Consider the following 14,051-nt stretch of genomic DNA (forward strand, 5'->3'; position numbering starts at 1 on the left):
CCCTTCCTACTTTCTGTGCTTGCCCGGCAGCACGAGCACTTGGGGAGTGGTACGTTCGAAAAAAAAACAAATACTTAAGATGGAGCCTTATGTCTATAATATGAAAGTAGGATCTCTGGGTTCAAATGCCTATTGGATACTGCTTAGCACTGCTACAAATGACAAGAATCATAAAATAGGGGTTACGAATACGAATTTATTCAAATATGACATATTAAAGAAATTGACACAGCTCTATACAATGAACTCTCCACATATGGGAGGAAAAGAAAATAATGATCCCTTTAAAATATGAATCGCCCATGGGCGTCGTCTGCATAACGGTATGATTGAGGTTTTGCGATTTGCTATCGTTCATCTTTCTTCATTAGTTCAGACCGTTCATGATTTTTTTATATTGTTCTGTTGATCACACCGTGAGATGATCTGATGTCCCTATTCACATATTACTTCCTGTTAGCACGAACATAACCGGGGCCTACGCTACATAATTATCATATTAAAAGAAACATTTGCATGATACACAAACAAAGACACATACCATTTAGCTAAATCCCGGACTCCTCATCTATCACCAAGACCACGCAACGTGCACATAGGTTCTGTTTGAACTCAAAAATATATGCACATAATTACGAAACATACACAGATATATGGATATATACACTTCATGCATAAAGGAGAGCCCTTCCTAGAAAGAAACAGCATGGTTATCACTGCCTCCGGCCCAAGACACAAGCCTGGGGCAGCTCGCTCAAGTGCGCCATCATAATCCAGAGTCGAACTGGCCGACTCCCGACCGAGAGGTACTGTGGATTTCTGGAAATCCCTAGGCTAGCTATAGTCTCATATCACCGGATATCTGGGGGAGATCCCTACTCATTTATTAAATACCTTTTAAAATCACCGTGATATTATCATTATACAAGTATTCTTAGCTAAGCCATTTAAACCAAACAGAAGAGCACGGTGGAGACCCAGAGCCCAAGTCTTAATACAATAATACAACGGGATCCCTCTGTCAGGAAGGCGAGAGCCAGACATTCACACACAAAAAAAGAAGGGTGACCATTCACTTCGCACGACCATTTCTCATTCATTGGCCACGCCAGATTCTTCTCTCCCTCACACGTCCACCCTTCTCATCTCGGGGACATATATCCATGGCCCACTTCATTTGTTTATTCATATTATCGTGGAATTCCCATGAAATACTCTTTTATTCTCTCCCTTCTCATTATTACCGCTGAACGTCGACTGTGGGCACGATCACTTCTAACTCATTTCATCGTAAATTCCTCGGGCATTCGGCCCTCTCACTACGTCTCATATCGCGTATCTTCTTCCCTTGGGCATAGGGCTCTCATGGCTCCCCAGTCCACCTTTCCATACTCCTCGCTCCTACCACAGGAAATATACCTATATTTAAATCTTCTGACCAAAAATTAGGGACTCCTGCCTCTCGGTCTCACCCCGGCTATAGATTAAAAAAACACTCCAAACCATTCTGGCCAATTAATCAAAAATCACGGGAGACTTGCACATGGTCCCTCACACCTACCTAAATAACACAACATATACCTCTCCCGGTCGGGATTTCTTCTCTCTTGCTGTACATGCACTGATTATATGTGTAAGCTAGGCATGCATCGTCTGACTGACCCATGAGTTTCCCCGGCATATACGACAGCCACGTGGGACAGTAACTACCAACATTTTGACATGGTTCTCCCTGCTCGCCAGCATTATTGTTCCAGCCACCCTTAAGGGAAACTCAAATATTCTCCTAACCTTGTTCCCATATTTGCTAGGACATTCTACATATTACTAAAAATATAACCCTCACGATAAGCTAATCATTAAGGGAAAAAAATGAGTCGCTCGGGAATTTAGCTCCCTTGAATTTACTCCAACATTATAAAGATCAATAAAATTTCCGTATTTGGACATGCATTATCTTACAACATTTGATATTTACAAAAGAAAGCTAATCCTATCCCCCGGTTATATTATCATGCTTAAGAAATTAGATCTGGACATCACTCATCTGTTTGGTGGCCGTTGTTTCTCCTTCCACGGGAGACCCATGGTGAAGCTTAGTGCTGCATGACCCCACGGTTGGTGTCGGGCGTGCAGTCCTTCATCCCTGGTCCATACAAGTCCGACATCCTGGGGAACTCGTTCACAGCTGAAATCTTACAGTAATCCAAAATGGGTAACACTTTACACTCGTCACACGGCCTCTATTTCCAGAGTTTACACCACGAATAAGACGGTCTTTCAAATCACGGCGGGCGCGTTCACAGCAGGGATCGGGTGGCTCACGAGACTCGAGCACCCTGATTCCGAGTAACACTTTGGGTGATACCAAATTGTGAATTTCACTGACTCATTAAAGCCGGCACTGTCTCAGCCGTATTCTGCTACTTGTTTGTAAAGTATGCTCGCGGGTTAACTAGTTTGACACGCAGCACAGAGACAATTCACCTAGGCTCGTTTGGCCTCCCGTTACACTTCACAAAGGCTTTGTACTACACAGCGGCGATGGACACAATAACTCTTAGTGGGCGGCCGATGGGTTCGGACTGTAAACTGGAGCACCGCGGGACACAGTGTCCTTCTCAACGACCCGCAAAGAAACAACTGTCTTCTGCGATGGCCAGCCCGGCCTATATCATTTTGCCCGCCGGAAGCCTGGGGGCGTAAACGTTCACGGTTCATTAAGGACAAGAGCTCCTTTCATACCAAGAATTGAAGACATTTAAATAGTGCATCTTGTCGCCCTCTGTCTCCTCTTTCATTTGCGCAAGGCGTGCTGGACCTACGATCGGCAGTTTTTATGCAATTTGCTTCCCGCCTTTGATTAATTCATAGCGTCCCTTGGGAGGTGGAGTCATCTTTTGAGCGCGACTCTTAGCTTGGGTGACGCTGTTGTATTCACATGTGTTAGCGATATGTTACATCTGGGCAGCTGGTGACCTCATTTCTTCCCCTGAATAAGTTATTACATATTTTTAGTCTGGGAACCGCAGAAAATTCCGGTCTATTCAATGGTGTGTCTCACATAATTCCCCTATGTCTGGATCAAAATATCATCCCATTTTTACGCGCCAAAATCCAACGTTGGCACCCGTGACACGTGCATAAAAAACCGGAAGTTCCTTATGTTAGTTTGGAACCCTGGGAAGCTAAGCCACACCTCGGGGCGTATCTGACTACTCCAGCATCGCGTCCTCTTCTAGCTCTCTCTGCAAGTTGAGAGGGTATTTCCGCGGGGACTTGGCTCTTGCTCTGTCTCCCCTTTGTTTTTCAGGCGCTCTTTCGCGGGTTCCGTTCTGGCCGGACGCCGCTCGATCCCCATCGCCCATACTACTACCAATGACGCGACCTTTAGGAGTGATTTTAATGAAGTAGAAAGGCACTTATCATTCCCATGAGCTGTGCAGGACACTGTACGGTTTCAATATATAACCTAAAATCACTCGGTGCTCTAGGTGTCCATACTGGTTTAGCCCCATGATTATAGTGCCCATTATTCCAGCTTATGACCAGGATGATAAATTGGTACAAATAATCGTTTATTGGAGAACGAGTTAGGGATTGGAATGACTTAGCAAGGGATAAATTCGGTACATTTTCTAAGTTTTCGAAATTATTTAAGGAATGACTAGGTAAGCAACGAGCTTGGTGACTGCCTAAAATGCAGATCAGTGGTGACTAATAGGCAGTACAGTTAATATCTATAGACCACACCTTGATCCTTCTCTTGTTTATATTCATAAGTCTCGTGTAGACAAGTTCATGACCGTTCTTTTGTTACTTCTGCCCATTTATTTCCTGGTGTGTGCTGTTACTATATTCGGGCCTATGGAAATCCCATCATTGAGGTCAGTGGTGGCTGCTCTTTAAGGGCACAGGGTCATGTGCCCGACCTCCCCACACTGTCCTATGAGCCTCCTTGCTTTCCACGCGGAATTTAAAATGAGGAAATAATCGAAATTAAGTATTTACCTCATCATGTCATAAATAGAGACAATTTCATCTATCATATACATGGGTGCCCGCAAGGGTCCCCCCCGGCTAGGGGGTGCGCCTGCCCCTCCCCCTTGAATTCTAAAAAGGTTGATGTTCACTTATTTAATATCATACCTGATTATTTCATACATTGAACGGATTGACAGTCATCTAACACCTGTTTTAACCTGAAATTTCTGTAAACAATTTAATGTTGCTGACGTTATATTGGTTTTATATTCAAAAACAATATTCTAATAATGTCATACATTAAGCTACTAATGGGAACATTATGGTTACGCCTACCCTACTTTTAGGAATGTTTTCATTACGCTAATCATCATCATCATGAGTGGCGACTACCTACTTTGCCACCCTTCGTACGGTACCTTAGGAATATACTTATGCACCTTGTCTAAACAATATTGTAATCATATGACAATTAAATAAAACTTAGCCTGCTGGCCATAAATTCCTCTTCTGTCTCCTTCATTTTTAACTATCTTTACCCACCTCCCTCTTCCAGTATATCTCCCCAACCCGCCTGCATATCATGGCCAGAGAGTGGGCGTAAACCTCTAGGTGGCCCGCCCCACCCCCTCAGGGTGGGTAATGAAAACTTCTTCTTCTTCTTCATCATCATCAACACATCTTCATTCCACTGTGAGCTACGCTGCTATCGAAGTGGTTGGGTAATGAAAACTGCATCATCATCATCATCATCATCATCATCATCAACACATCCTCATTCCACTATGAGCTTCGCTGCAATCGAAGTCAGTCGGAACGCTTGATAATACCGAAGGCAGTCTTCGGTGAAACGTCGGGACCATCACATGTTCCTGGACCATGCCCTGCAAGCTCGGAAAACACTATCATCATTTGTAACGCTGGCCTTTGAAAGCCTCAGTTGATACATTTACCCCTGAACTTTATTTATGATCTAGCTGTGTGCTTCATGTGCTTTATTGACGTCCGAAACGGGGGAGGGGCTTACGGTAAGCTGTTTCCAATATGGCGGCGAGATAGTGACGGGAAGTAAACATGACAGTGATCGGGTGTGTGTCTGTAGGATTTATTAAGTATTCAAAATGTCTTTGGTGTCGTATGCGCAACTGTTGAGAGTTGTCGGAGATTTCACGCGTCCATTGGTGGAAGGGAAAGAAATATTCAAGCGTAATTACTTGATATGTGTAGGTAAAAAGTTTGAAACCGAAGATGAAACTGGTGTTGTAGCGTTGTGTTTACAATCATGCCACATCGATTCAAAACCACACAAAGTTAATGTTGTCTTGAACAAGGGGGTGAAAATGTGAAGTGGAACTGTATATGTAAAGAGGGTTTGTCAGAGAAATGTTACCGTTGACACGCTGATTCACCTTAACAGTTAAGCTACTGTAATTTTCCACTATTAGAGGTTATGGAGTAATTTCTTGTTGATTTGGTCCATGCCAAAGCCTTAGCCAGGTGACGGGGGAGTTACCTGTTTTATAAACTGTAATCTTGGGGAAGAAAGAAAATAATAATTCTACTAAGTAAATGTTGTAAAGCAAATAAATCCTAGGCTTTATACAGGCTTGTGTTGGAACAGCCCACATAAACTTAATGTTCTTCCATTTTTACCATCAGCACAAAATTTAGAACTTAGAACCGACAATAATAAGTATAAAAATTATAACTACCTACAGAATATGTAGACCAAAGTTGGAAAATTATAATTTAAGAGTACTATAACCTCTACAGCCACAGCTGTTTGGGGTTGAAGAATACTTGGTTTGTCCAATTCTACCAAATAATTAGGTTATGGCTTCTAATTTAAGATGACCGGGCGAGTTAGCCGTGCGGTTAGGATCGTGAAGCTGTGAGCTCGCATCCGGGAGATAGTGGGTTCGAACCCCACTGTCGGCAGCCCTGAAGGTGGTTTTCCGTCGTTTCCCATTTTCAGACCAGGCAAATGCTGGGGCTGTACTTTAATTAAGGCCACGGCCGCTTCCTTCCCATTCCTAGACCTTTCCTTTCCCATCGTCGCCATAAGACCTATCTGTGTCGGTGTGACTTAAAACAAATAGCAAAAAAAGTTAATTTATGATGGAAAAATACTACATATTAAATGCAGCGCTTAATTACTACCAGTTAAAGATATTACTCACATGTAGATAGTTAATTTACTGTCGGCTGTTACACATATGAAGAAGTTTACAAAGGGCGGATTACATTCTATGTGCGGCACAGAAGTATTAGGCTACAAGTTTATCAGTATTTTTGATGTAGCTAAATCTTTGTGAATACAAATTAGAGACAATAAGTATCAATGAGTACAATAAACAGTACCGATACCTACGCCGTGGAAAGAAGTCGTCTTCACAAGAATGCAGACTGCACACTGTCATATATCGCGTAACGCGTTTTCCAATTGACAGCGCGGAAACCCATCTTTCTCTCTGAACTTTTTGTACAGGAAAGTAGTGAACAGATTTCGCATCCGTTTTATACGATTTGCAACCGTATACAGAGCAGTACCTCCTGAAATTTGACAATTTTCTTTCTGTTTCCATCACGACGTCAATGCTTCGCCATGTAAATAAATCTCACCAGTCACTATGTTGCAGCTTCAACATTCTACCGCGTGGCTGCGCCATCCAACTTTTCTGACGTCAATAACCTTCCGCATTTTATTTCCTATTATCTCCACTTCCATAAGAGTGTTTTCATCCGAATCTCATATTTATGTTTGTCAGAGGTACTGTGTGATGTTGCACACATCTCAAAGTGAATCAAAAGATTTTCATTTAACGATCTGTGAACTTTCACGGATTCTGGTTAATTCTAAAAGTTGTGCTTCTTTGTTTTTGATTTAGCTTGCCTCATGGGTGATTCGATCGATGTAAAAGTGATAGAATCATGGATACAACGGAGTTTTTGGGATCGTGTATGGAGCTCATATTTGGAAAATGTTCTCAATGACAGCCCACCAGAAACTGAAAAGTATATGGAGCTAAAAGCAATTTATGACAAACACCTTGAGAAGGAGTAAGTATTTTATTCGAATTATTTTTACTTGTAACATATTGTTATAAACAATAAATAAAATTCCTACCAGGAGTCAGTATAGACCAGTAACCAGGTTCATGATATATATGCTGAAACGGAAAAATAAAGCAATGCCTTTGTACAAATTTGTGTAAAGGCGGGAAAAATGAATGTCTTGGTGAAATGATATCAGTGGAGTTTGTAATGAGACAAAAGAGTGGTATGAGAATGTTTCCAAGCAAGAACTGACATGGCATGTTCAAATACTGTAATACCTGCACTGTCACTCCCTTCTAGTATGACTGAAAAATGGCAATAGCACTGCAACTGCCTTACTTAAAGCAACTGAGGACATCAGACAAGGAACGTACGAAATACAAGCTACTGTATTTACACTCCTTGACTTCAGCAGTGCCTCTGGCACGACAAAGATCCGGACACAGTTACAAAGACTTCGAATCGTACGTTTTTCGGTACTAAGGCTTTATACGTTTTCACTACATGTATGTCCGACTCGTTGGCTGATTGGTCAGCGTACTGGCCTTCGGTTCAGAGGGTCTCGGATTCGATTCCCGGCCGGGTCGGGGATTTTAACCTTCGTTGGTTAATTCCAGTGGTTCGGGGGCTAGGGTGATTGTGCTTTTCCCCAACATCCCTGCAACTCACACGCCACACATACCATTATTCTCCATCACAACAACACGCAGTTACCTACACATGGCAGATGCCACCCATCCTCATCGGAGGGTCTGCCTTAAAAGGGCTGCACTCGGTTAGGAACAGCCACATGAAAATGAGATGGCATATGGCTTTTAGTGCCGGGAGTGTCCGAGGACATGTTCGGCTCGCGAAGTGCAGGTCTTTTGATTTGACGCTCGTAGGCGACCTGGGCGTCGTGATGAGGATGAAATGATTATGAAGACGACACACACACCCAGCCCCCGTGCCGGAGAAATTAACCAATTAAGGTTAAAATTCCCGACCCTGCCGGGAATCGAACCCGGGACCCCTATGACCCAAGGCCAGCACGCTAACCATTTAGCCATGGAACCGGACAGCTACATGAAATTATTACTAAATGCATTACCGATCGTAACAACATGTTATAGCTCACGATATTACTTCACTGTGGCTTTCGGTCAGACGGATTAAATGCATAATTATGGAACAGACTTTGTCAAAGTGACTTAACGGAGATAGACCAATAATACGGAACACTGCAAGTTTCGAGGAAACTCCGACAAAGCGCGTTTCAGGAGAATTCCCAATGGCTCAGATTGGGGTAGGCGATCGACTGGTGAAAGTGAAGTATCAACGGATGCAAAATTAGAAAATGAGGAAGAATTATAAATATTTACTTTAATCCATATAATCAAACAAGTTTACAAACTCTCATAAAAAATTTTATGAAGAAAATATATGGAGGGCTTACTCATCATCATCATCTGTTTACCCTCCAGGTTCGGTTTTTCCCTCGGACTTAGCGAGGGATCCCACCTCTACCGCCTCAAGGGCAGTGTCCTGGAGCTTCAGACTCTTGGTCGGGGGATACAACTGGGGAGTATGACCAGTACCTCGCCCAGGCGGCCTCACCTGCTATGCTGAACAGGGGCCTTGTGGAGGGATGGGAAGAGTGGAAGGGATAGGCAAGGAAGAGGGAAGGAAGCGGCCGTGGCCTTAAGTTAGGTACCATCCCGGCATTCGCCTGGAGGAGAAGTGGGAAACCACGGAAAACCACTTCCAGGATGGCTGAGGTGGGAATCGAACCCACCTCTACTCAGTTGACCTCCCGAGGCTGAGTGGACCCCGTTGAGGGCTTACTCACCAAAAGAATTTGTTCCAAAACCTCGAACGACACCTTCAACTGAACTAATAAGAGCGATATTGAAAGTCCATCTTCCGTTCTTTCTCGTTGGCAGATATGTCTATCAACTTTGCATTTAAGCTCGCAAACTTGCTCTCAAATATCTTCTCACGCGACAGCATTCCTAAGGAACTTAATCTTTCTTCCTTCATTGTATTCATTAAGAAATGTCACCACTCCGCTTCCGACGTTGAGACAGCCATGTGTATTTTAGTCATCAGTCCATAGAATTGTTTGATGTTAACGTAGAGTAACAACTACATCATACATCTACTCTAATCGGCCCCTCATATTCATACCCTACAGTTCTTACCGCCTGCACTTCCCTCAAAAACCAAATGAACAAGTTCTAGGTGTCTTAAGATAGGGTATATATGTCCTATCATTCTATCTCTTCCTCTCGTCTCATATAGCCAAATAGATCTCTCGCCAGTTCGATTCAGTATATCTTCATTCGTGATTCAATCTACCCATCTCACCTTCAGTATTCTTCTGTAACAACATATTTCAAAAGCTTCTGTTCTCTTTCTTTCTGAACTAGTTATCGTCCATGTTTCACTTCCATACAATGCCCCACTACAAACGGAAACAAAACATCATTCTAATTCCTATATTAATGTTCGAAGTAAGCAAATTTCTTTTTCTAAGAAAGGCCTTCCTTCATTTTGCCAATCTGCATTTTATGTCCTCGTTACTTCTGCCGTCGTTAGTTATTTTACTATCGAAGTGACAGTATTCATCTACTTCCTTCAATACTTCATTTCCTAGTGTAATATTTCCTGCATCGCCTGACTTCATTCGACTGTATTCTAATACTTTTGTTTTGGGTTTATTTTAGTTTATCCTGTACTGCTTCCCTAACACTGTATCCAATCCATTCAGTAATATTTCTAGATCCTCTGCAGACTCAGGAAAAATTACAATAAAATCGGATTTCTGCTCCTTGGATTGTGATTTCCTTTCCATATCCTTCTTTGATTTCTTTTACCACCGTTTCTGTATAAATATCGTAAAGAAGGAGGAGGGCATACTGCAGCCTTGCCTCCCTCCTTTCTGGATTGCTGCTTCTTTTCCAAAGCCCTCGGTTATTATCACTACAGACTGATTTTTGTACAGATTGTCGATAATTCTTCTTTCTCGGTATGTGATCACTTCAAGATTTTAATAGTCTCTTCAAAAGTACCATACAGTTCACCTTCCAGAATCAACGAAAGAACGGCATCTGATACCGCTCTCAATATAGGCCTAGCATAGAAAAGTTTCAGCTCCCTTTTTTTTTTTTTTGCTAGTTGCTTTACGTCGCACCGACACAGATAGGTTTTATGGCGACGATGGGATAGGAAAGGGCCAGGAGTGGGAAGGAAGCGGCCGTGGCCTTAACTAAGGTACAGCCCCAGCATTTGCTGGTGTGAAAATGGGAAACTACGGAAAACCATCTTCAGGGCTGCCGATAGTGGGGTTCGAACCTACTATCTCCCGAATACTGGATACTGGCCGCACTTAAGCGACTACACCTATCGAGCTCGGTGCTTCCTTTTTCTTTTCTTTAGAAATGTGTATATGCTCGTCATTTCATCGATATACTAGTTGTATCGTCCAGGTCGTTACAGAACAACGATATCATTTATATGATGTAAATAATTTGAATTGGTGTACTGGTCATTTTACATCATTTTATGTCTCTGTATATATGTATATTTATAGGGCTATTTTAATATTTCACGTTGTCATTATCATATTATCACAGTATTGTGTACGGTAGCTGTTAGCAAGAGCTGAAAGAGTGTTTTCATAGAGGTACCATACTGCAACAGGTATTCTAAAATTGATTTGCGAGGATTCGTCAAGCGCTAATGACATCAGGTAGCTGCACACGCCACAGACAAAGGAAGATTCTAGAAAATCTATGTAAGAGGTAGGCCAAGGAACGTGTACTACTGTCCATGAATACGGCAACGTCCCTACATTTAAGTTAGCGAGGGGTGCTACTTGAAAGCGGTAAATTTCCACCTATGAAAAAGAGGCTACTTGGCATGATTTGATGGAGGTAATGATGCAAGGAGTAGAGAGAGACAGAACTCCAATTTTATTGGAACACATGACAATCTATCAAGTGTGAGTCATTATTATGATAAATATATAAAAGATACTCAGTCCATTTACCCCCACTTCTATCAGTGCAGCAGCTGACCCCAGTTCTATTAGAACGAGAGACATACTTCAGTACAGCGGCAGAGTTGATGTACTTCAATTTTCACTTAGAGCCTCACAGCTAAATTATGTCTGAACTCATATTGAGTTACAACTTCAGACTATTCGTAGTCAGTTATTCCAGTCTGAACGGATAAAAGACTTATTCAGTCTTATTCAAGTATAGCTGGATTTTATATCTAGAAAGTTTTCTGGTTAACTTGGAAGAATTCCGATCTAGGATTCTCTCCACAGCAATGTACTCATGGTGGTCTATTTTATCAGGACTAATATTCTCCTTATGGATATTAGTGTAATAGGGAGTGTTACGTATAGATAATATGTCCTTCAACTACTGATTGGCGCACGTAACAGGTAGAACTGGTACTGCGACGACGAGATGAGCAGCCCTGATGAGAAGGAAATCTACAACCACGGAAGTAGCTCCAGATGAACAGGAAATCCAGTACCTCACGAGCAGTCCAGATGAGCCGGTGATCAAATCGTTGCAAGTCCTCGCGAAGTAAATTTAAGTTCTTTATTAATTTGAAAAAAAAATCATCCTTTATATTAATAAATTACTTTTTTAAAAGTTAATTCCGATCACATTAATTATTCTTGTTCCTCTGAAAAGTACTTAATGGTTGTATCCTATGACCCTACCCCTGGGAATGTTTTGAGCCCCTCTTTGAAATATAAATTTTGTTTTAGAGCCATCAGGTCTGGACTGGCGGCCAATCACCATACAAGGGAGATCTAATGTTAAATTAGGATGGGTAACTATGGAAACCATTTATAGGAAAGTTATAATCCAATTTATCACAGTTAATGTTTATGTGTGCGGCAGTTTCTGGGCACGTCATAGTTATCATTCTTTTTTGGAGAGCTTGTGCAGATGGTTGATTATATATTATTTTATCAAACGTGGCACTCCGGGTACGTCACATAGTCTGGAAAGCTTTTGATGTATTTATCAAAATATTTGTCTGCAAATGGGTTGGTAGCTGTGAGGTGTACAGTAAACTGAAAGCGGGTTTTATTTCTGAAATGATAACATTACACACTTCCAGAGCGACCCTTTTCCTATAGTCCTCATCAATCGGCGGTCTTTTAGAAGACAAAGTTTCACCCCTTTAGGAATTAGTTTCATTCATTATTCCATCCATATTGTCCCTGATTTTCTGTATGATTTTTCCAAATTCTGAATGTCTTGTTTTACTTTAGTTGGATCAGTAATTCTCTTTTGATTCTGATAGAAATTTATGTACACATGGGGCATTATCTTATTAAAAAATGTTTGCCAGGAAATGAAATCCTTGTCTTTAGGCGTTTGCTTGTAAGCTCCAGCTTTTTCAATGGCGAAAGGCAACTTGACGGTGTCGTTGCTTTCAGTAGATTCTTCTCTGTTCTGATGTACATCTTTGACTAAACGGAATAGTAATATCATCGTGTGAGTGATAGCGGAGGCAATCTTTTGTCCCTGGTTTCGTGCAACACTTTCGATCTTTGAAGAAAGAAAAAAAAAAAAAAGAAATGTCAATAAACGCAGGCTGTCATGGATTATTATAAAACCGAGTTCGTGAGCGTAGCAATGGATAAAATATGCACATTGGGATGCTTGTCCTTGATTAATTTTTTTCACACCATATAATACACTACACATAACAGAAGCTCCGTCATAGATTTGGGCAGTTAATTTTATTGGATGATCACCAACTAAAGGGTCAGTTTCACTGAAATGCAGTCTGAAATGGAATGAGCATTTTGGCCTCCTGTATTAAATTCCAAGAACTTTCTACTGGCCTTCTATCAACGATGTAGTGCAACACAATAAGTAATTGAAAGTTACAAGATACACCAGTTGTTTCATTGACGATTATTGCTGTATAGTCAACCTTTCTTGTTTGGAAAATTCGTTGCGATTCATCTGCAACACGAATTCAAATAGTGCGTGTTTAACGGAGTTGGAGATGCCTTTGAACACGGGCGATTGCCTGAGATGAATCTTGAATTCTTTATGTAGATCAACACTAATCTCTATCAATTCAGAGAACACGCCTTTATTTTCGGATGTTTCTGTTTCATCATGTTCCCTAAGCGCCAGTTCCAGAGCACCTCAAAACCGGTTGCAACTTATAATGAAATTTAAAATATTCGTATTCTTATCTGTCAGTGATTATACTTTGTCCGTACTGACTATCCAATATACCCTGTGTTACAGGGATTTATCGTGGAACGCAGAGGTAAGGAAGCGCGTAGGGTGAATGGCTGGACAGGTGAACACAACGAGCAAAAATTTACTTTAACAAACATTGGATATTTTATTTATTTCCTCTCTTAAAATCCAAATAGAGTAATCTAATGATTTAACAAGAAGTAGTTGAAAAAAGGACTTGCAAAAATTCATATTTACCAACGAGGTCACCAGCTTAGAAGTCCTTAATCAGGTACAAGATTAATTCGGACAAACTCCCAGTCGTTAACCAACATATGAAAGAGCACAATTGCTCCTAACAGGTACACATTATAGAGTTTGAGCTCCAAATACACAGAGTTGAGCCTCAATAAAGCGAAATGTCACTTGTTACATTCTCATTACACTAGTAACCAACTGGGTGACCCCACTTCATCTTGTTCATACATAGGTTGCCTCATGGTGGACTTATCAACTACAAAATTTTACAAAGAGGTGAAATTCTGTTCCACAAGGAAACCTAAAAGTAGACACCGTTACCCGAAAAACCACAGGGGTGTATTGCCCATCTTACTTGGCCTCAAGAAGGAAAAAGGAAAAAAGGTTACGCGAAAGTAGGCTATTAACAAAAGGAAATGAGGCGAATCACAAGCACTCCTTGAAAGAACATTCGGAAAAAGACAAGAACCTAAGTGGACTCAAGGTCCAATAACACGGAGGCTAACTGAGAGTGACTGAAAGGGGAAGATTCAGTCACGC

The 14,051-nt window shown here is 41.5% G+C and overlaps 1 protein-coding gene across 1 annotated transcript in view; it reads left to right on the forward strand.

The window, feature by feature from the left end:
- The window catches only part of LOC136879324 (uncharacterized), a 154,899-nt gene that overhangs the window by 93,131 nt on the left and 47,717 nt on the right, over positions 1-14,051 (forward strand). The window contains exon 6 of the mRNA XM_068228972.1: positions 6,873-7,044. Coding sequence (XP_068085073.1) covers positions 6,873-7,044 — 172 coding nt within the window. The remainder of the gene's footprint in view (positions 1-6,872; positions 7,045-14,051) is intronic.

This window comes from Anabrus simplex, chromosome 8, assembly GCF_040414725.1.
Source record: "Anabrus simplex isolate iqAnaSimp1 chromosome 8, ASM4041472v1, whole genome shotgun sequence".
In the NCBI taxonomy this organism is placed as follows: Eukaryota; Metazoa; Arthropoda; class Insecta; order Orthoptera; family Tettigoniidae; genus Anabrus; species Anabrus simplex.